General features: G+C 51.2%; 2 protein-coding genes across 4 annotated transcripts; one reads left to right on the top strand and one right to left on the bottom strand.

The window, feature by feature from the left end:
* The first annotated feature begins 217 nt into the window (after positions 1 to 217).
* On the top strand, positions 218 to 2,504 carry B3gnt8 (UDP-GlcNAc:betaGal beta-1,3-N-acetylglucosaminyltransferase 8). The gene is made up of 2 exons (XM_050132009.1): positions 218 to 357; positions 742 to 2,504. Exon 2 carries the CDS (start codon positions 774 to 776, stop codon positions 1,938 to 1,940), a length of 1,167 nt encoding a protein of 388 aa, XP_049987966.1. The 5' UTR covers positions 218 to 357; positions 742 to 773; the 3' UTR covers positions 1,941 to 2,504.
* Positions 2,505 to 2,625: 121 nt separating this feature from the next.
* On the bottom strand, positions 2,626 to 26,888 carry Bckdha (branched chain keto acid dehydrogenase E1 subunit alpha). 3 transcript variants are annotated; one of them, XM_050132006.1, is made up of 9 exons: positions 26,759 to 26,888; positions 13,849 to 14,028; positions 13,673 to 13,759; positions 10,852 to 10,960; positions 5,994 to 6,155; positions 4,286 to 4,492; positions 4,000 to 4,141; positions 3,653 to 3,824; positions 2,626 to 3,096 (listed from the first exon to the last, which is right to left on the bottom strand). In XM_050132006.1, the coding sequence occupies exons 1-9, from the start codon at positions 26,864 to 26,866 to the stop codon at positions 2,926 to 2,928; spliced, it is 1,338 nt and encodes a 445-aa protein (XP_049987963.1). In that variant the 5' UTR covers positions 26,867 to 26,888; the 3' UTR covers positions 2,626 to 2,925. The 3 variants fall into 3 exon arrangements, with proteins under 3 accessions (XP_049987963.1, XP_049987964.1, XP_049987965.1); XM_050132007.1 differs by having other exon boundaries at positions 4,000 to 4,138; XM_050132008.1 differs by lacking the exon at positions 13,849 to 14,028.
* Positions 26,889 to 26,915: the final 27 nt, after the last annotated feature.

Genomic DNA, 26,915 nt, shown 5'->3' with positions numbered 1-26,915 from the left:
AGACTGCCCCTGGATCACTCATGTCAGCTGCCCTTGGCCTCCCCTTCCCTGGAATTCTTTCCCAGGCCCTCGCAGTCCGCAGTCCGGGTCCACGATTTGGCCATCCCTGCACCTTTCCTGACGTCTCACCAGGAAACCAGCCCTAACTCGCCAGAGCGCGTCTTCTCGTCTGCCTCCCCTCCAGCCCCGCCCTGGCTCCTCCCGGCCCCAGGGGCCCCTCCCGCCTCCTCCCCGCCCGCCCGCCCCTCCAGACTCCAGGGCTGGGCCGGCAGCCGGAGGACACACAGCTGCAATCTGGGAGTCCCGGCAGGGCTTGACCCAAGGACCCCCCAGAGCTGGCGGAAGCTGAACCCAGAGGTACCTGGGGCGGGCCCTGGGGTGGGGTTACTAGAGGAGTTAGGTAGGTTTCCAAGAAGGTAAAAGGGGTTTCCCCGGGGAGCTAGGACTCCTAAAAGAGACAGAAGAGTGGAGGAAAGGGGATAGGAATGGCGTTGAAGCGATGCCGCAAATACATCAACACCTTGATTCCAGGAAAGGGAAAAAATAGAATGCGGGTGTGGAGCTCAGTCTAAGGTAATGTGACAATTAGGTACTATGAGCCAGGCTGCCTAGGGTCAGGGTCTTCGAAGCCATTACCAGCTGGCTGGGTCTGGGTAAGTCCTAGGCTGCTTGTCTGGGCTCAGCTGGGCCCTCTTTGGAGGTCCACGCTGCACCCTCTGTGACTCCTTGTGACTCTTGCAGCACCACTGGTGGCCCTTTCCCTGGGCCGGGTCATGCGTTGCCGCAAGTGCCAGCTCTGCCTGTCAGCACTGCTCACACTCCTGGGCCTCAAAGTGTACATCGAATGGACATCCGAGTCCTGGTTTAACAAGGCTGAACCTCGGGGCACCCTGCTCAGTCCCACATCACACAATGCTGAGCCCACCCTGCCCATCAACCTCTCAGCACGCCTGGGTCAGATTGGTCCACTGTCCTTGGCTTACTGGAACCAGAAGCAGCGGAACCTGGGAGTTCTGCCCAGTACGAACTGCCAGACTTGGGGGACTGTTGCGGCCTCGGAGATCTTGGACTTCTTGTTGTACCCCCAGGACTTTCAGCGCTTCTTGCTGTCAGCAGCTTGTAGGAGCTTCCCTCTATGGTTGCCTACAGAGGGAGGCAGCCCAGTGGCCAGTTGCTCTGATAAGGATGTCCCCTACCTGCTCCTGGCTGTCAAGTCTGAGCCAGGACACTTTGCAGCACGCCAGGCTGTGAGGGAGACCTGGGGCAGCACAGCTGCTGGGACCCGGCTGCTCTTCCTGCTGGGGTCCCCACTAGGAATGGGGGGGCCTGACCTAAGATCACTGGTGACATGGGAGAGCCAGCACTACGGTGACCTGCTGCTCTGGGACTTCTTAGACGTTCCCTACAACCGGACACTCAAAGACCTGCTGCTGTTGACCTGGCTGAGCCACCACTGCCCCGATGTGAACTTTGTTCTGCAGGTTCAGGATGACGCTTTCGTGCACATCCCTGCCCTGCTGGAGCACCTGCAGACCCTGCCACCCACCTGGGCCCATAGCCTCTACCTGGGTGAGGTCTTCACCCAGGCCAAGCCACTCCGCAAGCCTGGCCCTTTCTATGTGCCTAGGACCTTCTTTGAAGGTGACTACCCAGCCTACGCAAGTGGAGGTGGTTATGTCATCTCAGGACGTCTGGCCCCCTGGCTGCTGCAGGCAGCAGCCCGTGTGGTGCCTTTCCCCTTTGATGATGTCTACACTGGCTTCTGCTTCCGTGCCCTGGGCTTAGTGCCCCGTGCCCATCCAGGATTCCTCACAGCCTGGCCAGCAGATCGCACCAGGGACCCCTGCACCATACGAGGCCTGCTGCTGGTGCATCCGGTCAGCCCCCAGGACACTATTAGGCTCTGGAAACACCTGTGGGGTCCAAAGCTCCAGTGCTGAGCCTCAGAGACAAGCTAGAGTGGGGGTGGGGATGATGAGCTGTCCTGAGACCCTCCTAAACCCTCCCAGTCAAGAACTGGACAGGCCAGACAAGATGGCAAACTGTGCTCACTTACTTTCAAATTTGAAAACGATGTCCTCCCTACTATGAGGCCAGGAGTTATTTTTTTCATATGTGGGACCCCTGCAGAGAAGGCAGATGTTGTTGTACCCTAAACCTTCACACTGGACACTTTGCTGGACAGCACTGTTGTACCAAGCTACGAGCGAGCTCTAGAGAGCACATGTACCAAAGCTGCCTTCCAGCTTGGGAAAGTTTATAGAAGTAGGGATCTATAAGTGGAGAAAAGCCTTTAGCTTTTCTGCCTAAAGCCAGGCTATCCCCCAAAGGCTGGTGTGGCGGTCTAGGCTATCCCCAAAGGCTGGTGTGGCGGTCTAGGCTATCCCCAAAGGCTGGTGTGGTGGTCATCCTATAAGCCCAGAACTCAGAGGGTGAGACGGGAAGATCACAAATTCCAGTCCAACCTGGGCTACACATTGAGATCCTGTAACAAAAATTAACACCCCCGCTCCCCCGCAAACAAATCAACCATGCTGGTCTCTCCCCGACTCTATATGCCTCCTCACACACACACACACCCCAGCCCCCAAACTTGAGGAAACAGAGAGCAGGGGAAGCAGAGGGTCAAAGGCAGAGCCCCTGGTTTATTCACCCTGCTGACCAGCTCGTACTCTGGGCAAGATCCGGGGCCACCTGCCCAGAGGGTCTTCCCTGGCCTGGGTCCTACCCCAAAAAGGCACTGTAACAGGTGAGGGGGTGATGGAGCCTCAGCAATAGCTGCAAACACTGTGCCCCAGTGAAGTAGCCTGGAGGAGCAGGAATGGGGAGTGGGAGTCACCCCATGACAGTTTGGAGTGCCACCCTGGCCACTGAGCATGTTAGCAGCTCCACTCAGAGCAGAACCACGTCAGGGTGGCTAGGACCTCACTTGTCAAAGTGGTCCAGGGGGTAATGTTCCCCGTAGGTCTGCAGATGTCTTGCCAGTGACTCCTGTTGTCTGCGGAGCTGGGCAGGCATCTCCTGGTACACGTCAGAGAACAGCAGGTTTGGGTTGGGCTTTAGCTTCCGCTCGGCCTGTTCAAAGGCCTCCATCACCTGGGAGACACAGGAGGGTAAGAAGTGGCTGTCCCCTTCTCCTTGCCCTCCTCCAAGGTCCAACCACTCCCCTTTGAGGCCTCAGCCTAGGATTAGCTAACTCTCCAGAACCCCAGTTCTGGACCGCAGGGGACCTGGAATTACATTGGAGTGAACAGGTGTAGAGGCTCAGGGTGCAGAGACAGGAAGGACTCCTCCTCAGGACGATGCAGTCAGGGCTGAGCCAGTACCCACAGTGCAGCCTGAGGCTAGACCATCCTGCCCTTAACCCACAAAGGATGGACACTAGTTCCAGCTACAGCTCAGGTGAGGCTCCACCACGTCACAAAGACTGAGTTATGAAGCAAATACCCCAGGAACTTAGAGATGAGGAAACCTGCCCTGGGTTCTGAAGACTCACCGAGGCCATACGGCAGCTTGGCTCCAGGGCCCATTTATGGGCACTAGTTTGCCTGGGTCAATGCGAGCATCCAGGTCCTGCACTCCCATTCTCCCCGAGTTCTCCCTGTGCAGGAGCCAGTGGAGCACACAACTAGGAGCTCCAGGGGGCCCTCACCTTCTTTCGTGACTGCTTCCGCCAGGTCTTCTCCTGCTCCTCATCCCACCAGCCCTGGTTCAGCAGATACTGCCTCAGCCTCGAGATCGGGTGGTCCTGCTTGTCCCAGTAATTGACCTCGTCCACTGAACGGTATGCTGAGCTGTCGTCACTGGTACTGTGATGTCCAATCCTGTTCAGAGGAGGAGACATGAATCAGCTGGGATTGGGGGCCAGAAAAGAACAGAGCAGTGATGTAAAGCAAGGAGGAGAACGCAATACAGGGTGACAAGGCAGTGTTTGGGGGCACTGACAGAGGGCTTGTCAGAGCTGTGGGCTGCAGTGATGGACGTGAGACAGGCAGGTACCTGTAGGTCATGGCCTCAATGAGGAAGGGCTGGTTCTCAGCCACAGCCCGCCGCCGGGCCTCCCTAGTGGCATTGTACACTGCAAACACGTCGTTGCCATCCACACGGATTGACAGGATGCCATACCCAGGGCCCCGAGCTGCTGCAGGGACAAAGAGGGTTCCAGTCAGGCCTCGGGGAGGAGGGAAGGAGAACGGAGCGTGCTCATTCACTGCCTCCTGTACCCTCTCCATCAGACACCACAGGAAGAGAACAGGAGGAAAGTGGGTGGGAGCAGGGCCCTTACCGATGCCATCCCCACGGTACTGCTCAGAGGTTGGTGTGGAAATGGCATAGCCATTGTTCCGGCAGAAGAAGATGATAGGACATTCCAAGGTAGCTGCAAAGTTGAAGCCGGCATGGGCATCCCCTTCACTGGCTGCCCCCTCGCCAAAGTAACAGATCACAATCCGGTTGGCATTGGCCCGCTTGGCAGCATAGGCTGCCCCCACCGCTGCATGGAAACATGGATGAAAGAACACAAATAGGAAGAAGCAGCCACACAGAGACACACTTGCGTGCGCACGCAGCCACACAACCTTAGGCTTGGGAAAGTTGTCACCAGATACCAAGGGCCTGCCCACCACAGCCTTCTCCCTCTCAGCTGACTAGAGTACCATCCTTCCATTTACAGGGCAAAATGTGCATCACCCCAACTCCCATCTGCCATGCTTGCATCTCCCCCACCTTCAAAGGGACAGGCAGATCTGGACCTTGCCCACCAAAGCCAGGCACCAGCACCTCATACCCTAGTTACTAAGCAGCCCACGGCCCCTTGATCTGTCATCCAAGGGACAGCTGAGGGCCTCTCACAGTGTGAGTCTGGCAGACTCTTGCCTAACTCTGGGCTCTCATGCCACTATGGGCCAAAGTGCTTGCAATAAGCAAAGGCCACTAGGCCCCACCTGCTCTGTATCCCCTCCTCTAAGCCCCCTGGTCTGGTCATAACTAAATACATGACTGCCTCCAGGAACCCACACTGCTTCTAGTCTATCATTAAATCACTATGGTGCCTCTGCCACTGCCCCAGCTGACACTGCTCTGTCCTGGCTTTCCTGTCACCTATATGAAGCACTCTAGGTACTGCCTCTCCACTCTCTTCTACCATTCTCCAACCCAGCATTAGCATCAACAGGGCTGCCATTTGTCTCTCTTGTTCAGAAAGCCTAGGGTGACACTTGGCACATGGTGGCCATTCCCTATATCTGCTGACTGAGGGACTCCAGGGAACCATAATAGAAGATAAGGCCAGTTCAGAGAGGGCCCTGCCACCCACCTCTCCCAGGAGGCCTGCGGGCTCACAAGCCACACAGCTACTAAGACACACACCTCCCAGACTCTGGACCCAGGGGGCCACCAAAAGAGCTAATCCTCCGTCTGTGTGTTGTATGGGCACAGGCCAGGCATCCTGGCAGTCTCTGCAGTATGCCAGAAGCCTCAGAGCACCTACAGCATGCTCTGGGGAATCTACCTGGCTCTGAGAACCTTGGTTAGCCAGGGCAGGGTAGAACTTGGGCTCTGTAGTCCTAAGAACCCATGAGTGAGTTCCTGCCCTCCTCCCTACCACAAGACCCTAGCAAGCCACTTCCTTCTTCACCTTCAACTCCCTGTTCTTTGTAACAGCCATAGTAATCCATGCTAGCATTTACCCCCACAGCAACTGAGTGTCATGAGACAATCTGAGTCTGACAATGAGGTTCCTGGTCCTGCTGGCTTGGAGAGGAGGAGGATCAGATGGAATGGCCCGAGTCTGGGAAGTCCAGTGTAGCCATGATGACTTAGGGCTGCTGAATGGGATGGGACACCATGGAGCCCTCCTCTGAGAAGTTCCTTGAAAGCCCTTGACAAAGACTAGGCTCTAATGGCAGCACCCAACTAGTAGGCTAGCGAAGGCCTGGGCCCGCACAGAGAGGTATGTCATAAGTATTGCATGGATGGTTGGCGTATATCCTCACCCTGAGGGATCTGCGTGGCTAGTGGAGAGGAGATGGTGACGAAGTGGCGCTCCTTGCAGCCATAGTGAACGGGCATCTGGCGCCCCTTGCCTGGGTCACTCACGTTGCCATAGCACTGGGCCATGAACAGCTCCAGAGGGTAGTCCCGGTACATGAGCACACCTGGAAGGAGGAGGCAGCTATGAGCCTGTTGAGCAGTGTACTGGAGGAGTGTAAGACCCACCCTGTGGGCAGCCGGGAACCAGCCAGAATCTGCCCAGACCTTCCTAGCAGGTCTGGGTGCTAAGACAGCCTGTGAGCCCAGCCCTCAAAGACTGAGGCAGGAGGACTGCAAGTTTGAGGCTAGCCTAGGCTATGTAGGTAGCAAGATAATGTCTTGAATTAAACAAACAATAATTAAGAACCAGATTGTAGCAGGTAGGCAAACTCAGGGGTTCACAAAGACAGACAGGGGCCACTGATACAGGCTATCTCGGGAGAGACTTAGGTTTGGCCCAGAAAACTCCTCTTGGTAACTGTCAGTAGGGGTACATGGTTCAGTACATTAGCATCTCCCGACGCTCATCCTTGAATGGATATAACTGAAATTTTCATATGACGGAGCTGCACTGCCAAGAAAATGGCAGGCAAAGTCTTTCTTTTTGGATTTTTTGGGTTTTTTTTGTTTGTTTGTTTTTGTTTTTGAGATAGGGTCTCTCTGTGTACTACTAGACATCCTGGGATTTGCTCTCTGCCTCCTGAGTACTAGGATTAAAGGTGTGCACCACCATCACCCAGCTCGAGGTCTTTCTTTGTAAAAGGACCCTGGTTTCAGCCTTCAGAGCACATGGTCAGTGGAGGAAGATCTGTCAGATCTATGTGTGGTTTTAGAAAAATTATTTGGTAATTTCATACATGAGCATAATGCATCTAGATCATCCCCACACCTCCACTCCCTCACCCTGATCCCTACCTCCAACTCTTTCTGTGATTCCCCCCCATCCTGCCTCGACTTCATCTTATTTCTTTTTTCCCTTTTTTTGGGGGGGGGGGGTTTCGAGACAGGGTTTCTCTGTGGCTTTGGAGCCTCTCCTAGAACTAGCTCTTGTAGACCAGGCTGGCCTCAAACTCACAAAGATCTGCCTGCCTCTGCCTCCTTTTTTTTAAATAACTCACTGCCCGGCCTTTTTTTAAATAACTCACTGGCCAGGCATGGTGGCGCATGCCTTTAATCCCAGCACACAGGAGACAGAGGCAGGTAGATCTCAAAGAGTTCAAAGCCAACCTGGTCTACACACTGACATGCTGTTTCAATAAATATAAAACAAAACTAACTCACTGAGTCCCTACATGCTGATCTCTGCTCAGAGATACAGGGTGCCATCTGTTAAGTCTGGAGCATAGCCCCAGCCCCTGGCATCCATCCCAGCCCCCTGGCCTGGGAGTATATTGTTCTAGACTCCAAATCCCAGAATGCCAACTCCTGACCCCTCTCTGGGGGAGAGTCAGGATCACTCAGACAGGGTATTTAAGTGGGCTCCCAGAGGACAAACACGTGGTTCCAGGTTTGCATGTGCTCCCCACTTTCCTGTCTCCACACCATGCACTCGGCAACCCGAGAGCATTGTGTTTAATAAAACGATGGGTATTTTAATTTGGTCTGATCTGACCTAATTGGATTTCTTTGCGCCGGCAGAGCCGCCCCTCTTAGGATTTTTTTCCTAACACCATCCACTGACACAGAACACTGATGGAGGGAAAGTGGCTCTCTTTCCCTTGGTGGCCCTCAGCCCCTCCCTTCTCCTTCTTTTTTACACTGTTAGACATGGAACCCACCCTAGGCAGGCATGCCCGCAAATATTCTACCACTGACACAGTCCCAGCCCAAGACTTTTTTCCTGGTGAAAAACTAAGATTTGTTTCTTGAATTAATGCGCCTCCTTTAAGTACAGGCCAAGTCACACCTGCACAACAGGAAAAGCCTATCTATTCACAGAAATAAAACCTTTTCTTCAAATAAAAGCCCTGCTGGACCCCAAATGACCATCAAAGAGGCCCTGTTTGCTAAATCAGAGGATTGGAGGTATGGTGGTTTGAAAGAAAATGGCCCCCAAAGGGAGTGGCATTATTAGAAGTTAGAGTGGCCTTGTTGGAACAAGTGTGTCAAGGTGGAGGCAGGCTTTGATGTCTCATATATGCTCAAGTCGCATCCAGTGTCTCAGTGCACTTCCTACTGTCTGCCTATCCACATGTAGGTAGGCAGCACCATGTCTGCCTGCATGCTGCCATGCTCCCCACCATGATAATGGACTAAACCTCTGAACTGTAAGCCACCCCAATTAAATGTTTTCCTTTATAAGAATTGCCATGGTCATGGTGTCTCTTTATAGCAATAGAAACCCTAACTAAGACAGAGGAGGGGTCTGTGACTGCTTCAGAACAAGTGGGGACTCTCTCAGCATCACTGAAAAGGGTCCCAACTCACACCCATACCATGGGGCAGGGCTGTGGGTCATGACGTCCTTTGGTCCCCAGAGCCTGAGATCTCACAGAAACAACTGTTAGGTGTCTTTCCCAACCCTTTACTGCAGAGTGGTTCTTAATATGAGAAATTAAAATGGGCCTAAGCATGGTGGCTCACTGCTACTTGGAAAGCAGAGGCAGGCAGATCTCTGTGAGTTCAAGGTCAGCCTGGTCTACAAAGCAAGTTCCAGACCAGCCTTGGCTTCATAGTAAGACGTGTTTCTAAACAGAAGAAAGTTAATGGGATCACATGACAAGCAGCTTATTTTTCTTGAGACTGGTTGCACTATGTAGCCCTGGCTGTCCTGGAACTCACTATGTAGACCAGTCTGGCTTCACAGAGATCTGCCTGCCTGTACCTCCCAAGTGCTGGGATTAAAGGTGTACCACCACACCCAGCTGATCTGGACTTTAGGTTGGTCAGGCTCACTTTAAATTTTTAGCAATCCTCCTGCCTCTGCCTCTGCATGTGCCACCATGCCTGGCCTTCATGGTCATCTGTCACATGTCTTTGAATGGGTACTATAAATTTGCAAAGGTCTGGCTACAGTTCATAGACAATGATGGAGGAGGAGCTCTGACAGAGGAGGAAGTGCGTCTTGAGACTGGTCCACAAACCCACAAGACACAGGCTCTCGGTTTCTACATGAGAATCACCAAGCAGGAGTGAGTGAGAAGAAGTGTTCATACAGAGTCCCAAGCTGGGGTGGAGCTCAGAGGTAAAGTGTCTGTCTGCCTGGTGTGTGTGAGGCCCTGGGCTCCATCTCTATTGCCACCAAACACAAACAAAACACACAGCCTTGGCTGCACACAGCAGCCAGGTGGATCTGACTGCACCAGGGACTACGGGTCCCATGGGAACCTACTGCTTTGCCTTAGCACCTGCTGCTGCTTCACAGTCCTGACCAATACCACTCCCTGTTGCTAGACCAGTTGGGAATGTCCCATATGGTTATGGGAGAGCAGCCAGAAAGACAGAGAGGGCTGTCGCTGGGTCAGATGTGAGTGAAGAGGGCTCACTAAGCCCCACCCCTTGGGAGGCAGATGGCCTGGGCCCCCCCCCCCCCCCCCCCCCCCCCCCCCCCCCCCCGGGTCCCCCTCCCCTCCCCCGGGGACCTCACTCTGTCCCTGCTGCTTGCCTGGCTTTCACAATTAACCAGGAATTGCCTCCTCCGCTGGAAGTCACCCAATCCAGGTCATCTCCAGAGTGCAAGACAAAACTCCGAGGCAGTTCCAGAGATCAGTAAGGGCCACCTGCTGCTCTGAGACCTCTCATCTCCCCACATCCTAGTAGGCTGTTTTGGGGTCTTCTCTTTTTATGGACCGATTCTTGCTATGTAGCCCAGATTGGCCTCACACTTGCAGTCCCCCTGCCTCGGCTTTCTGAGGACTGGGATTACTAGCACATGCTACCATGCCAGGCTCCCAGTGAGAAGCAGCTCAACACAATGGGCGGGCTGTGAGTTAGGAGATGGGTGGCCTCACTTCTCTCCCTGCATTGTTGCCTCCACACACACAAGAGCTTACAGGTCCCCGGTGCCTTGGAAGCCCGGCTTTCCTTGCTCAAGATACCAAGCCCCAACTATCCCAACCCAGAACAAGAGGGGCTAGTTCAGCTGTAGAATGATGCCCAGCTTATCCAAGGAGGCCTCTGGACAGTCATACTGGCTACCCCCACTTCCGATAAGCTGTCCCTGGGAACGATTCTAACAAGGTCCTCTAACTCCAGGTGCTCAGCCTATGCCAGGCTCTTTTCAGCGGCCAGCTAGAGCTGCCACCTCCTTATAAACAGGACAGCATGACCAAGCAAACTGGCCCAAGATGTGGCAGGCCTTCCTAAGCTCAAGATTTGCCTGGCTGGTACCTCCAAGGGAAGCTTCCTGCAGGACCCCAAGCAACCACATCTCCACGCTCAGCAAGCCTCTCACTCAGCCTACACCTGTGTTTAGGGAGGTGCTCGACTGCCAAGAACATCCTGGCTCCAGAGAGCCTCCTGCCTTATTCTCTGCTCCTTCCTTTCACTCTGCATCTATCTGTCTTGCCAAAAATAAGCTCCACACTGCACTCAGGACCTTCCCAAGGACACAGTACTTCAGGAGAGTCCACAAGTGCCCAGCACTGGATAGGCAGGTGTCCACAGAGTGTGCCTCGCCTCCAGTCAGGCCTGATCCCCAGCAGCCTTCTAGAGGCTTAACTTCAGATACCTCCTCATGGCCACTTTGGAGATGAGGACATGGTGGCTCAGAGAAGACTGATGACTTACCCTTCTCTGCAAGAGACACTGCCTACACTTCTGACTCTGACGGAAGACTACCTCTTGGACGGGGATCCCAGAAGCAACTACCAGCAAACATACCTGCCTCCCGGTATTGGCCAAACACCAGGTCTGTATGGTCCAGGGCGGCAGCACTTCCCACATGTGTCCCCTCCTCACCATAGTTGGTCATGTAGAAGGAGATCCGGCCCTGGGGATGAAGGGGCCGGGCTTGGTTAAGGCAGTCCTTGACAGAGACCCTGCCTGAGTTTTTGTTTTGTTGTCGTTGTTTTAAGACATGGTCTCTCCATAGCCCTGGCTATCCTGAACTCACAATGTAGACCAAGCTGGCCTTGAACTCATAGAGATCTGCTTGCCTCTGCTTCCTGGGTGCTAGAATTAAAGGCGGGCGTGCCTAACTTGTACAGATATGCAGCCATCACTGCAGCCACCACTGGACTGGGCTGGGCTGCAGGACCTCCTGCCTCCAGAAGAAACTGAGTGGAAAGTTAGGGCTGAGTGACAAGAGCTCAAAGGATGGCACACACAGTGCCCGGTGTAGAGAGAAACTGCTGCAGTGGGCAAAGGCAGGTGGAGTGGAAGGCCTAGACAAAAGGACAAGGAAAGACCTGAGGCCAAAGGGCCATGATGTGAAGATGAGGGAGATGATGTGCAAAGGCAGCTCTTGGACGACAAGGACAAACGCCTGGACTGTCCTCTAGGATACTCTGCAGGCGCTGCAGCCACCTCTGCAGGGAAGGGATGGAGAACAGGAAAGACTGCAGCGACTCAGGAGAGGGGGACCAGAAGGGACTCCTCAAAAGCCGAGTTAGGGGGGCTGGAGAGATGGCTCAGTGGTTAAGAGCACTGCCTGCTCTTCCAAAGGTCCTGAGTTCAATTTCCGGCAACCACATAGTGGCTCACAACCATCTGTAGTGAAATGGGTACCCTCTTTTGGCCTGCAGGCATACATGCATACAGAATACTGAGAATACTGTATACATAATAAATAAATCTTAAAAAAAAAAAAAAAGCGGAGTTAGTGCTGCTGTGATTGACCCCACATAGACCAACTAGCTTCTCTATCCTGGACCTGGAAAAGACATTGGGGTTCCCAACCCCCCCTTGCTAGTGAGAAGTGGTTGGTCAGGGACAGTTTAAACCCCAAGCTTCAATGGAATCTGCCTTATGGGAAACTCCTGCTGGCACCACCCATACCTCTACCTTCTTCCTGCCTTGCTCAGAGCCATGATGCCTGGACCTGTGGCAGCCATCCTGTGAGCCTAAGGCAACAGGCACACAACAAACAGCATTCTGTCCAAAAGGATGGAGCAGAGGGACAGGGTGGGTTTCCAACAATGCTGTGGAGCTGCTATGAGACTCAAGGTGCCAGGAAAGACGAGAAAGGTGGCTGGCAGTGCCTATCACTGAGACACAAGTTAGAGGAGGAAGGGACACAGGTCAAGTTTGGGCAGGCTGTCTGCTGTGGGGCATGAGCAGGGATGATGCCAACTAGGTCTAAGGCACCAAGATGGGGAACTCCTGGTGTATGATGAAATCGAGATCACCTAAGATCATGTGGAAACGCTCTTCCCGACTGCCCCTCAGGACCCCCACCCCTGTGGAGCTCAGCATTGCTCCTGGAACCTGGCTTTCCAGCTGCCGGGGAAAGTGATGAAGAAGGGCTTTTCTCTAAGTGGGGAGCCAATTAAAAGTTAATTGACTTTCTGGTGCCAAGTGGGTGGGCGGGTAAGGGATATGGAGGGCCTGCAGGGCTGTCAAGTTCAGCATGTGGAGGAGCCTGAGATGCACCCCCACCTTGGGCTAGTGGCAGAGCCTGTCTACCCAGAGTCCTCCCCACCTCCTATACTGCCACAGGCAGGGGCTACTCAGATGAAAGGGCTAGTGCCAATCTCCCTGGCAACCAGGAAGGACTGATGAATGCCTGAGAAAGCTCTACAGAGACCTGAGTGAGGAGAGAGATAGGATGGGCCGTATTTGGCCTTCCTTCTTGCTGCCTGGAATGAGACTCCAACAGCCATCTAGACTGTGAGAATCATAAGGAGACCATGAAGAAAGAGGCCAGTACTGCACAGCACAGCAAGTAATGGAAGGAGAAGGAGACAGGATATGCACTGACACTCACCTGCTGCTGGATGAGTTCCAGGCCCTCTGGCCCTAGCTTCTTTTATCCAAGAGGACAAACCTGTCACCTGTAAAGCACTGCTTTGGATTTTGTTTCTTAAGCTTTCCTTTGGAGTGGGGAATTCTACCCCTCATGCCTAAGCATAATCCTCAAACACAGACTGTCCTGCGTGTAGTAGGTAAACTCCTTTGTGCTGGATAGCTAATTCCTTCCCATCCCAACACTACAGGTTAAAATACCAGCTCTCACTCACGGATTTATGGGGTGGTGGTGGAGGGGCAGCTCTGAGACGGTGTCTTACTTTGTAGTTTAGGCTGACCTGGAATTCATGGCTATCCTACCACCTCATCCTCCCAAGTACTTAGATTACAGGCATGTATCACTATGCCTGACTTTTTAAGTATTCTATTCTATTCTCTTGTGTACTTACTTACTTATTTGTAGAGCTAATGACGGATCCCAGGAACAAGTCAAGAATTCTACCACTGAGCTCTGCACCCAGCTAACACACAGTGTGGAGACCAGGTCAAAGACAAGAGAGATGTCCTGCCTGAAGTCATGACTGTAACTAGTTACTTCTGGAGCTTTTCTCTGCTGTGCACATGCAGATTATTAGTGTTGCTTCCCACACTCTTCCAGCACCCCAGCACCCCCGACGAACTCTCAGGACACCACAGAATGGATCTCCATACCACACCCTCCTTGGTGCATTCCTTGTATACAACCACATGTAGGACCTGAGGTGACCCCACCCTGCTCCAGCCTGTCCCCACGTACCTGCCGTTGGGATTCATAGAGAATTCGGTCCATGGTGTTGAGCAGTGTCATGCTCCTGTATAACTTCAGTACCTCCTCCTGGGGCAGCTGCAGGCAGACAGACGGGGAAAGTTGGGACCAGAGGACTCAGGCAAGGGACCTGGGCATGGGGGCCTGGGACAAGGGAGCAGCCTCACATGGGGGTCTTCACTGGGGTTGATGATCTGGCCCTGGCGGTCCATGACACGGTAGATGGGGATGCCAGAAATGACATTGGGTTGGATGAACTCTAGCTTGTCTACAAACTCTGCCGAGGCCCCTGGGAACTGGGGCTTGTCGTCCAGGGATGGGAACTGCTGCTGTTGTCTGCTGGGGTGCTGGGAAGAGAAGCAGAGAAGTGCTGCCATCAGGAGGAGCGGAAGCCTCAGCAACCTCAAGCCTCCCTGTTGGCTAGCACTATGGTGGGTAAGGAGCCCAGTTAGTCTCAAACTTGCTTCTTTCTGAGGCTAGCCTTGAAGTCCTAATCCTCTCGCCTCCACAAAGTGCTAAGAATATCACCCACCTGGGGCCAACCTGGGCTATAAAGGACTCTTGTTTCAAAATGAAAAACAACACACACACACACACACACACACACACACACACTAAATAGTTAGACTATAAACTGGCTATATAGGAAGGAACAAATCTTCCTGCCTTCCCCAAGCCTGCCCTAGAGCCAAGTTCCAGGAAAAGTGCCACCTGCCAGAAAAAGTTGACCACAGCAAAATCCAGACTCAAGACTTCTCTCATCAACACAGAAGCTTCGGCTATCTGTCCTCAGACTTCCTGGAGGCCCACTCTCCTCCATGTCCATGAAGGTGATAAGATGTGAGCAGCCCAGTCTAGAAGTTACCAGGGTGGGGACTACTCCAAGACACAAAAAGAGGCCCACCTGTCCAGGACCCACATGTATTCCCACATTATCTTCCCTTACTGAAAACCCACAGAAACAAGTCGACCAGGGCAAGAGGGAGAATGGTGGAAGGGATAGACTGCCATCTTCCAACAATGCCACCTTGCTGCTAACTAAACCTTTCTGGGTCATTCTGCCACAGCAGGTAACAGAACCTCAAGAGGCTGCCATCAGAGAAGACTAGGCTAGCAAAGCCATGGAGAAGCCCAAATGCTCAAGAGGTGCTAATGAGCAGGGTGCCAGGCTGAGCTTCACTTCCTCGGGGCATCAGTGAAGATTAAATGCCACTGCCAGGAAAGAGGTGAGCTAGCAGACTTAGGGGGTAAACAGCCTGTGCCAAGCCACAAGTCTAAAAACATGCGTCACAAGTGAATGCTTCCAACCTGGCAGGGCCGTGATTCCAAGCCCAGAGCCCCGAGCCTCAACTGCCACAGCTTGTTCAGTTCCCACACATTGGCGTCTTTGCTGCCCACAGCAGCCAGGCTTCCCTTCAGGTCAGCAGTTGTGGCTTCACATCTAGGGAAGCCACAGAAACAGTGGGTTCTCCTGAAGTTCTATCTCACGTGTGTCCCCTCCTTCTTTTTAATTGTAGCGGCCAAGGCGCCAGGTTCCAGCGGGCAGCAAGTTTCCTGTGCATGAGTATTGGCTTTGTGGCTGTGAGGAAATTACCACTCCCAGCGGCAGGGCAGGTTCAGGCTGGCACCACTCAGGCAGACTCCTCCTGCTCCTGTCTGTGCAAGGAGGAAGCAAGCAACCTCTCCTCACCCAAAGCTCCAGGCACAGCCGGACCCTGATACCTACCTGGAAGGTTCCTTTGTTCTGTGTCTGTCTCCCTGCACACACCACAGGCAGGGGAGGTGTCCAAGTTGGCTTACACAACAAGCACGCCATAGTAATCACCCAACACATGGGTGAGTTCAGCGGCCCTTGAGTCAGACAGACCTGGGTTCCACTTTCTGAGTTCACAGTGGGGTTCTCCACAAACACTGAATTTTCTCATGTCTAAAATGTTGCAGAGGGCTGTGTGTAAAGTTCCTAGGGTGATTTACACAGGGGTTCAAGTAGGCCTGGGCATAATGTGTGCTTGAAAAGTGGGAGGAAAGCATTGCATAGCAGGGTCGCTAATGCCAGCGCTAGAGAGGAGGAGGGAGGAAGATCGCAACCCTAAGATCAGCCTGGTTTAGACAAGCTCTCAAAAACAAAGAAAGACAGGCATGACAGAGCAGGCCTAGAATCTGAGTATTCTCAAGGCTGAGGCAAGAGGATCATGAGTTCGAAGCCAGCCTGGACTACACAACAAGACACTATCTCAAGAAAAGCCGGGCAGTGGTGGTGCACGCCTTTAATCCCAGCACTCTAGGCAGAAGCAAGAGAATAATGAGTTCAAGGCCAACCTGACCTACATACTGAGAACTTTCTCAAAACCAAGTCAACCCCACCATAGACCCTAAGTTGCAAAGGTAAGAAATCAAGAAATCCAGAGACCAGAGGCACCTTGGGAGGAAGGGGGAGAGAGAAGAACCACTGCACCTGAGGTTGGAGTCTGATACCAGACTCGGGGAAGGAAAGCAGTCACCTGGCCATGGTGAGGGTTAGCAGGGCAGAGCTCAGGCTGAAAATGAGCTAGGGTATCCAAGCAAAACACAGCCAGAGATTCAACGCAGCCATCCAGACATCCAGGTGTGCTTTACATACTGGAGTGGGCCCAGATCATGCTCTCCAACCCCTTTCTAAACCTTGCGCCCATGTGTTTTAGCACTGTGCTAATTCTGTGAGTTCCAAAAATGCCCAGTAATGAAGATGCTAGATTATGGGATGGGTGGAAAAATGTTTACAGAGAAGGGATATGACCACATCCAATTTTTTCTTTGCCTTTTCTTGAGGGTGGGGGTAGTCTGGTGGCCAGTAACATAGAATGCCAAAGCTGTTCAGGCTGGGACAAGCCCTGAAGCCACAGGAGACCCTGCAGAAGTACTCTCGCGACCATTCCCGAAGGCCTAAGGCACCTTGGATAACAGCACAGTCACAAGCAGAGTGCTGCATGACAAAAGTTCCCTGAGCCTTAGTTTCTTCCAGTGTACAGTCTCATGGGCTATCATGAGGGTGGCATGAGCTGACAGGTACACGATTCCGCCTGACACAGAAGGGATGCGTGGCAAACATGAGCCACTAACAGGTGTGTCTGATAACTGTTCCTGTCAAACAGGTAGACACAAAGCATTTGCTCTATCTGAGGCCTGGATGAGAGTTCGCACAGGGTCGGGCAGCAGATGCTGAGGGAAGCAGAGTGTCATCATAGCTACAACTAACCTGCTGGCTGGAATCCCAGTTCCATCCTTGTCCAACCATATGATAGCAAATGGGAACCCACTGCTCTGAACCAAGCCCCATAAAGAGAAGACCTGCCTTAAGGGCTGCAAGGAATAATACACCAATAAAGCCCTTAAAGACATGCCACCAACCACTCTACCTGGAGTGACAGAAACATTCTCTGAAAAGGGGGAGTTAAGCAAAGCTGCTGAACAGGCAGGGAGAGGCAATGGGGAGGAAATACTTTGGGCCCGGGGAAGAGCAGACTCCAGAGCCCAGTGTGGTTGCACAGGTATGTCAGGTCAAGCATCAGGAAAGTGAGGCAGGAAGATCTCAAGTGCAAGGCCAGCCTGGGCTACAAGACAGGAGCCTCTCAAAACACAAACCAAACCAAACAAATGAAAAGGCTCTGGGTCTGGCACTCTGGATACTGGAGACCAAGATGACTAAAGCAGGTCAATAAGAGCCAACTGCGGTGCTGGAGCAATGGCTCAGACGTTAAGGGAACTCGCTGCCTTTCCAGAGGGCAGGATTTGATTCCTGGTACCCATGTCAGCTGCCTCACACTGCTTCTAACTCCAGCTTTAGAGGATCCACACTCTCTCCTAGTCGTCACAGACACCTACACAAATGTACACACACGCACAAATAAAATAAATCTTAAAAGACAAAAAAAAGCCAGCAGTGTGCACACCATTAGTCCCAGCACTAATGGAGGCAGAGGCAGGCAGATCTCTGAGTTCGAGGCTAGCCTGGTCTACAGAGTGAGTTCCAGGACAGCCAGAGCTACATAGAGAAACCCTGTCTTGGAAAAACCAAAAACAGAAAAAAAGCCAACTATGAAACTAGGTGCCATTTGAAGAACTTTATTCTGTATTTACTGAAACCCACCTCCTGGTGAGGCATCTCCATCAAATAAGGTGGAATTTGAGGCTCATGGGGCTAAGCAACTTGTCCAAAGCCACACAGTTGACAAGCGGTGCGGTTGGCATGTGCAGAGCTGCCTGGCCAGAGTCGGCAGGGTTTAGAACAGTGTATCATCTGGGGTGGGCCTGCTAACTTTACCTTCTCTCTGTGGAAGAAGGGCAAATGCAAACATCCACACCCACTGAGCCTTGAGCCCTGAGGCAAAGGCAGCAGAGAGCTACAGCTCCCTCAAGGGTAGCCACTTAGGTTGAAAAGCAATCAGGCTCTCTGGGGACCCAGCTTTCAAATCCAGCCACCCGCCTTGGTGCTGCAGGTGTAAAAGCCCAAGAGGGCATTTCACTCTTTCCCCGAATCCGTCAACATCAAAGCGGTTACTGTCCCTGGAGAAAAGCAGTGGCTGCCATTTCTAAAATCCTGACTTACTCAGTGCTGGGAATACAGAGTAAAGTGCCCCTTAAGAACTTCCTCTCTCTTGGGGCTGGACAGAGGGCCCAGAAGATAAAAGCTCTTGCTGCTCTTTCAAAGGACCTAAATTCAGTTCCCAGCACCCAAAAGAAAAAAAAAAAGCCAGGTATGCTGCACACTTTTAATCCTCACTCAGGAAGCAGGGGCAGGAGGACAGCAAGCCAAGACCCCTAGGAAAACAACAAACCCGCTCTTTACCTGGATAGGGCAACCCACACCTGTAATCCCAGCCCTTGGAGGTGAAGGTAGAAGAATCACGGGTTCAAAGCGACCCTCAGCTATGAGACATTCTGTCTAAAAACCAAAACATCCCCCTTTAGCCCGTGCCAGTAAGTTCTAAGGGAAGTATTACTCTGGTTTTATCAATGGATAAACTAGCAGAGTCTGAAGAACTAGCAGGTCAGCCAGCCAAAACAGGCTGATGGTGGCCACCAGTTGGTTACCCCTCCACTGTTATGCTCCTATGTCCCATATAAGAACATCACTTGATCCTTTGTTCCTTAGATCTGCTTTCTTCAGCCTTACATTGTCTATCAAACAAAGCTGTTCCATGGGACAAGGCCTTCTCTATCCTGGGTGGAGCTCAGCAGCAGCACACTTGCCCAACACCCTCTATGATCATGAAACAAAAGTCAGGCATGCTAGTGCACACCAGTAACCCAGTGCTCAGGACGGACGGTGGGAAGGTGAGAAGTCCAAGGCCAACCAGGCTACAAGAGACCCTGCCTCAAGAAATATTTCATCTGTTAAAGCCATTTGCCAACAAGTCTGACGATGGACTCAAGTTTGATCTCTAGGACCCCAAAGTTGTTCTCTGACCTCCACAGTGGCAGGAACATGTCAGCTCTTTCTCAAAACGTGTCTTGTTAGGTCAACAATATTGTACTAAAAGTATTTCAAAACAAAATCCCTGAGTGTGGCGGTGCACACCTTTAATGCCAGCTCTCAGGAGGCAGAGGCAGAGGCAGGCGGGTCTCTGTGAGCTTCAGGCCAGCCTCATAGTCTACAAAGCAAGTTCGAGAGCAGCCAAGGACTACACAGTGAGATGAAGAGTCAGAAACAAACAAAAAAGTGCCCAGTGCACATGGAATGCAGGGAGAAGAGAGCATGTCGGGGCCTGAGCCCAGCTCTTCTGATACTAACCCAGCCCAGGAGAAGCAACTGTCGTGGACAGACGCTGGTGGGAGGGACAGGACGGGCTGAGTGTCCAAGTGCTGTGAGACTGGAACATGACTAAGCTTCCTCCCCTTCCTGCCAGCTGGAAGGGAGTTTTAGGCTTTGGGACCCAGGGCGCCAAACTTTCTATTGCTGGACCTCAGTTTCCTAATTTTTAATGGCAAGGCCCAAGCACTCTGTGTGCTGAAACTGTCAGTCACAAAATATCTCATGATGTAAAAACCCGGTCAAGTTTCTTAAGACATCAGCCACCCTCAGTGATGTCCAACCATGAAACACTGTAACCATAGTGCTGTGGTCTACAAAGTTTAAGCTTAGAACTTCACCCCAGTTAGCAAAACATGCACGCACACACGCGTGCGCACACACAAACACTGACAACCCCCATCTCATCACGTTTTAGCTAAGTTTATGATTTCATGTCTAGCTGTTTTCACACCATCCTTGGCAACATTTGGTCTCCAGGCCAAAGGGTAAATACAACAGGAGAAAAATCAATAAAAAAAAAAAAAAAACCGTCTCCTCTTGGCCCACAATGCCCACTGAGCATGGACACATCACTTAGATAGCCAGGACCATTAGCAATGGCAAGCAGACCCCTGACTCTAACCACCCCCTTACTCCAGTAGGAACTCTGCCACTCCACAAGTGAGGGTCAGAAGAGAGTGGATTTGTCTTGTAAGTTTTTCATTTTTTAAGTAATTTACTTATTTTATGTGCATTGGTATTTTGTCTGTATGTGTGTCTGTGTGAGGGTAGTATCGAATCCCCTGGAACAGGAGCCACAGACAGCTGCGAGCCGCCATGTGGATGCTGGGAACTGAGCCCAGGTCCTCTGGAAGAGCAGCCAGTGCTCTCAAGCACTGAGCCAGGCCTCCAGCCCCAAGTTTTTAATTCTTTAAATTACATTTTTATGTATTGTGTGTGCATACGTATAGAAGTGTGAGATCACTTGTAGGAGTTGATGCTCTCTCCGCCATGTGGGTCCTGGAGACAAGTCAAGTCACCAGGCTTGATAGCAGTTGCCTTACTCTCTGAGCCATTTCAACGGCCTTAAGGGTGAATCTTTTTTTTTTTTTTTTAAACTTTTAGGGTCATGCCATTTAGACCCAGCTGGCCTGGAGCTCGATGCAACCCTCCTGTCTCTGCTTCCTGAGTTCTGGAATTATAGCCATACACTACCATACCCAGTTGGTGCAGTGCTGGCAACTCAACTCACAGCTCTGTGCCCACTGGGCCAGCATCCTGCCAAATGAGGAGACCAAGAGAGAGTAGTTAGGTCTTTGCTTTTTGAGTGTGTGTGTGTGTGTGTGTGTGTGNGGCTTGGGGCCATACTGGGTACTGGCGCCAGGACTCAAACCCAGGTTTGCTGGATTTGGAAGCCTTTATCATTACTGTTCTTTTCCTCCTTTTTGTGTGTGTAGTTAGGTGCTTGTTGTGTGTGTGTGTGTGTGTGTGTGTGTGTGTGAGAGAGAGAGAGAGAGAGAGAGAGAGAGAGAGAGAGAGAGAGAGAAAGAGAGAGAGAGAATCTCCAGCCATTATCCCAAGGCAACAGCATTCAGTGAAGGGGGCCGAGAGGAGGGGCTATGGGGTCCCTCTTCCTCATCCACCTGCCCCAGCAACCCCTCTCACTGGTCCACAGCAGACAACCTCCCCACACGCCTCTGGATCTCCGCCCCCATCTCCATCTGGATAAAACTGCACCTTCCAGCCATGGATGATGGCTCGCGCCTGCAATCCCACCACTTGGGAAGCTGAAGCAGGAAAAATGTCACTAGTTTAAAGCCATCACAGGCTACACAGTGACTTCCAGACCATCCTGCACTATGGTGAGATCATGTCTCTAAAGCTAAAAAAAAAATTGTATGAAAAAGGATTTTTGTGTTCCCTTCAGCAACAGGGTCTAACCATCAGCCACCGTAGGCGACCGAGAGCAGCAGGAGCTGGCACTGAGGTCTTCACTCAGTGTTTCCTCACTTTTGGAACCAACAGTGTTTGCTACTGTGAAGTACTTCCTTTTAAACATTCTTTTAAGGAAAAAAATTATTTTAATTAGCTTACAAACTAATGGGACTTCATTCTTCAGACAATCTTAGTTTTGGTTAACCCACCCTTCTTCCTCTCCCCCACCTCCCTGTCTCCTATTTGAACTGAAACCTTTAGCCCCCAGTACCTTCCCTGTTCTCTCACAGCACGGAAGTTCCACTGTCCCTGCTTACTCTATTTTTTTCATTTGATTTGCCAAGATCATAGGTTCTGCTTCAAGCATACTTCGTTTTGTTTACCTTTGCCTGGCCTCTCACTTCCCCATCTCTGCACAGCTATCTGTTTGAGCCCTTGTAGTTGTCCCCCTCAGTGTTCCCCATGTCTACTTTCATGTCCCCTCCTTTCATGCATCCTCTCCTTACTCGCTCTTACCTTCCTAGCTTCCACATGCTCTTCATTTTAAAAACACAGAAGATGTGAAGCTAGAACCTTCATATGAGAATCTGCAATGCTTGCCTTTCGTGGCCCTAGTTGGTATAGTGTTTCCCCAGCTCCATCCACTTACCTGCAGATTTCATGGTTTCGGATTTCTTTACACTTGAGTAACATGCTACCGTGTGTGTGTGTGTGTGTGTGTGTGTGTGTGTGTGTGTGTGTGTGTGTGTGAGAGAGAGAGAGAGAGAGAGAGAGAGATACATTTTCAGTATCCATTTGTCAATTGATCCCATATCCTAACTCGTGTGAATAGAGCATTGATGAACACAGATGTGCAAGCATCTCTGCAGTAAAATGGCTATCAACCCCTCTCCGAAGCTCAAGGAGCACTGTGAAAGAGGGGAGAGAAGGATCATAGGAATTGGAGGACAGGAGGCGTTGCTGTAAAATTCGTGTCCTTGTGACAGAGCTATAGCACACACAGGTCACAGCAGTTGTGCTTACTTACAAAAGATCTGCACAAGACCCAGGCAGCTAAAAGTTCCAGCAAGTTCTGGGGAGGGGTTCTCAAGACCCCACTACCAGATGAAGAGCTATTAAGTTGCTAGCTTCAGGGGAAGGGAGACTCATTTTTCTTTAAGCCACTGGCAGTTTCCCTATGCCCTTGCGATGAGTCTGCACCCATTCATGCACGGCAACATTAGCTGAACTCAGTGGATTAAAAAGCAAATAGACAAGTGAACGCCTTTAATCCCAGCACTCAGAAGGCAAAGGTAGGCAGATTTCTGTGAATGTGAGGCCAACATGGTTCACACAGTGAGTTCCAGGGTTCTGTAGATAGATGTCATCTTGGAAGAAAAAAAGAGACAGATAAATAAACAATTTTAAGCGGACATGAAGTTGGGAGGGATATGAGAATCTTAAGGGGAACTGGAAGTGGTGGGGAGAGGATATAATCAAAATATACTATATGCAGGTATGAAATTTTCAAAGAATAAAAATTATTTTAAAAGAACAGTAAACCTTCAAGCTGAGCACAGGGGCACATACCTATAATTCCAGAATTTAAGAGCTGATCTAAGAGGACCACCAGACTGAGACCAGCCTGGATTATAGTACGCAAAGGATGACCCTGTCTCAAAAAGAACAAACCCCACAGCCCTCAAGTTGCAATAGCAACATTCAAAGTGTTGGGTAGGCACATATGGCTGGTGCAGCTACACTGTCTGGGAAAGCTCTATGGGATAATTTAGGTCTAAAATCTTATTTAGCTACTACCCAAGCCTGTTGCTACCACTCAAAAAGGTAAAGGGGTGGGCACGACAGCACATGCCCGCAATCTGAGTACTCTGAAGGCTGAGGCAGGAGGGCCTAAAGCAGGAGGTTCATGAGTATGAGCCTGGCCTAGAAAGTCCTAGGTGAGCCAGACTGCACAACAAGACTAGGCCTGGGGGGGGGGAAGGAGCTTTTAAAATCCTAGAACTAGTAAAAGATATGATCAAAGTATACTGTGTGAAAAAAATTTAATAAAAATATAGTTTTTAAAAGTCGGTGCACACCCTTAGTTCTAGTCTTGGGAGACAGAAGCAGGCAGACCTCTGTGAGTCTGAGGCCGGCCTGATCTACAAAGTAAGTTCCAGGACAGGACAGCTACGGTTACATAATGAAACCCTGTCTCAAGAAGACAGAGAGAGAGAGACAGAGAGAAAGAGAGCGAGAGAGAGAGAGAGAGAGAGAGAATATAAAGTGAGGCATGATAACAAATGCCTGAAATTCTAACATTTGAGAAGTAGAAACAGGAGAATCAAGGGTTCAAGATCCCTCCCCACTCCCTTACTTCACCCCCCCAAAGAAAGGAAAGAATGAAGAAAAGGGGAAGGATGAAAGAAGAAGGGAGAGAAGAGGGAGGAGCTACCTCGGTAGGTAGAGCGCTTGCCTAGCATGTATAAATCCTGGGCTCAATCCCTAGCACCAAATAAAACCAGGCATGGTGATGAACAAATTTTTTTTAAAAGACATATTTATTTATTATGCATACAGTATTCTTCCCGCATGTATGGCTACATGCCAGAAGAAGGCACCAAATCTCATACAGATGGCTGCGAGCCACCATGTGGTTGCTGGGAATTGAACTCAGGACCTCTGGAAGAGCAGCCACTGCTCCTAACCTGAGTCACCTCTCCAGCCCCCGAGAAGAGTAATTCTAATCTAAACCCTTAGGTGGAGGCAGGACGAGCCAAAGTTCAAGGTCATCCTTAGCTACTGCAAGGGCTGGGAGGCCAGCCTGGGCTATCAAAAAGGGAAAAAAAGGCAAAAAGTAGAAAAATTTAAATACACAAACCAATAAAAGCTAGATACTGCTCCCTCCTGCCATTTGCCCCAACTTCCTCTCAAATTAGTAAAGAAATAAAATGGACAACAGAGGCCTGAGCCAGCAGCAAAACAGATTTAACCATCCACAATGACCTTTCCCTAGGACCTCACTTTTGCTCACCGTTCAGCCTACCTGCCCAGCCAATGACTTCAGGAAGTGAAATTCGATGTGAAGGATTTGATTACAAGGGCCAAAGAGAAGAACAGCACAGTGCCCTACCTCACCCGGCTCCCGCAACCTTTCTGTATTTGCTCGCCTCTACTGACAACCTTGCTAGGTAACCACGTCCGACTCCTAGTTCACCCAGATCATCTCAGATCCAGTTCCCACCCCTCAGGTCACCCTTTCCTCTCCCAAATCTCTGAGGTTTCTGTTCTCACCACTAACGTCAGGGCAACATTCCCATTGCCCTTTTGTGCTGGGACCAATTTGCAATGCTTCCATAAGCAGGTATTTCCACAATGACCTTATGAAGTGGCCACTATCAGCACTGTACTACAGAGAGGTGAAAGTAGCTCCTTGCCCAAGGCTGCATAACTGGAAAGAGGCGGAGCAGAGAAGTGAAACCAAGGGCTCCGGCTCCAGAACTCAACCATTTAACCAGGCATGACCAAGATCGTTCTTTCTTTTTTTGTTTTGTTTTTCCAAGACAGGCTTTCTCTGTGTAGCTTTGGAGCCTGTCTTGGAACTAACTCCTGTACACCAGATTGGTCTCGAACTCACAGAGATCCACCTGCCTCTGCCTCCCGAGTGCTGGGATTAAAGGTGTACAACACCACCGCCTGGCTAAAATCTTCCCTTTTTTTAAGATTTATTTATTAATTATGTATACAGCATTTTCCCTACATATATGGTGCAGACCAGAAGAGGGCACCAGATCTCATTACAAATGGTTGTGAGCCACCATGTGGTTGCTGGGAATTGAACTCGGGACCTCTGGAAGTGCTCTTAACCTCTGAGCCATCTCTCCAGCCCCCAAATCTTCCCTTTTTTAAGAGACAATCTCACTATGTAGGTCTGGCTAACTGGAACTCTACATAGACCAGGCTGACTTGAAACTCACAGACATCCACCTGCTTCTGCCTCCTAAGTGCTGATCAAAAGCATGCATCGCCACACCAGGTCCTCAATTTCTTTCTTCAATCTCTTCGGTTTTCTGAGACAGGGTCTCATGTGTAATGGTTTAAATAAAACGCTACAGGTCCCCACAGGTCCCTGACTGGCGGCAGTGGGCAGCGGGCACGAGACCACGACGGGCCCCAAAGGCAGCCAGGTCCCAGGCAGGAGCCCCCGAGCAGCCTACAGGCCAGGAGGGCCAGCAGGTCCTAGGCAGGGAGTAGTGTGGCGGATGAGAGATCAAGAGCAGCAAGCCCAGGCAAGGAGCTGTGTGGCAGGTGAAAGACCCAGCCGGATAAGCACGCCATGCAAAGTGAGGTTGAATATTTATTTAGTGGACTATGGAAGGGAAAGAGAAGAAGGGGAAAGAGCAGAGAGGCAGAGAGAGAAAGAGAGAGGGAGGGAGGGAGGGAGGAGCTATGACAGCAGATACTTCTGAGAGAGAGAGAGAGATTCATTTTTACTAGGGTGGTCTTGCCCCTGATTCCTTCCCAAACAGATTATTTACCAAGCTGGACGTATCATATCTTGTAGCTCAGACTGACCTCAAATTCCTGACCTTCCTGCCTCTAGCTCCCAAGTGCTGGAATCTGTCTTGTGTCACCACAGCTAGAGCACACAGTGTTAGGAGCTAAATTGTGGATGCTGACAAGCACTCTGTCACTAAGCTACATTGCCAGGCCTCAACATCATTTTTGAAAGTGTCATCTTGCCCTCAGTAACAATGGATCAAAAGATGACTCTTGAGTATTCTCAAGTGTTTTCAAGGAAAGTGGGCAGCCGAACTTGGTGGCTCACAGCTGTGATCCCAGTACTTGGGAGACTGAGACAGGTCTGTTTCCTGTTCGATGCCAGTCTGGGCATCTGAGTGAGTTAAAGGCCATCTTGGAGTACTCAGTGAGATGCTGTCTCTAATAATAACGTGGACAAAGGCTCCTGTCTGGACTTCTAGCTCTTTGTCTTTCTTCATCAAGTCAACAAACACATACTAATCTCCTGTAAACAACAGTCATGGAAATGTCCCCGGCCTTGACTTTTGATCAGGGGACATAGGAGTCAAACCAGTTTCTTGCTCAACTCGCTTTGCAATCGAAATTTAAGTAAAGGAATAAAGAAAGGTAGGACCTGATCCTGTCCCATCTCACTCCCCGACTTGCTCCCTCCGTGCATGCCCACAAGGAGCTGCCTTGCTTTTCCTCTGAAGAGGATCTTCCCTTGAATTTCTCTCCAAGGAATCTCCTGCTCCTTTTCTTTCCGAGTTGGCCCTTCCTTGACAGCCCGCGGTGACTGACATGCACTGTAAAAATAACCTTTACGTTCCTATTCCTCCTCAAGAAAGGCCCCATGGGGCCCAGGTACTCACGAATCTAGCCAAGCCCCGAGCCCCAGGCCGCCGCAGCAGCAGGAGAGCAGCCTGACCCAGGCCACCGCTCGGCCTCCAGATCTTGGCCATACACATCGCTACCGCCATCTTGGCTAATAACCACGCCTCCTTTCTCACGGGAGCGAGATGGGCTGAC

The sequence above is a fragment of the Alexandromys fortis genome, unplaced genomic scaffold (assembly GCF_014885135.2).
Source record: "Alexandromys fortis isolate MF-2015 unplaced genomic scaffold, M_Fortis_MF-2015_v1.1 scaffold_394, whole genome shotgun sequence".
Classification (NCBI taxonomy): domain Eukaryota; kingdom Metazoa; phylum Chordata; class Mammalia; order Rodentia; family Cricetidae; genus Alexandromys; species Alexandromys fortis.
Note: the sequence above shows the minus strand (reverse complement) of the source record. Positions and strands in the feature narration are given on the sequence as shown.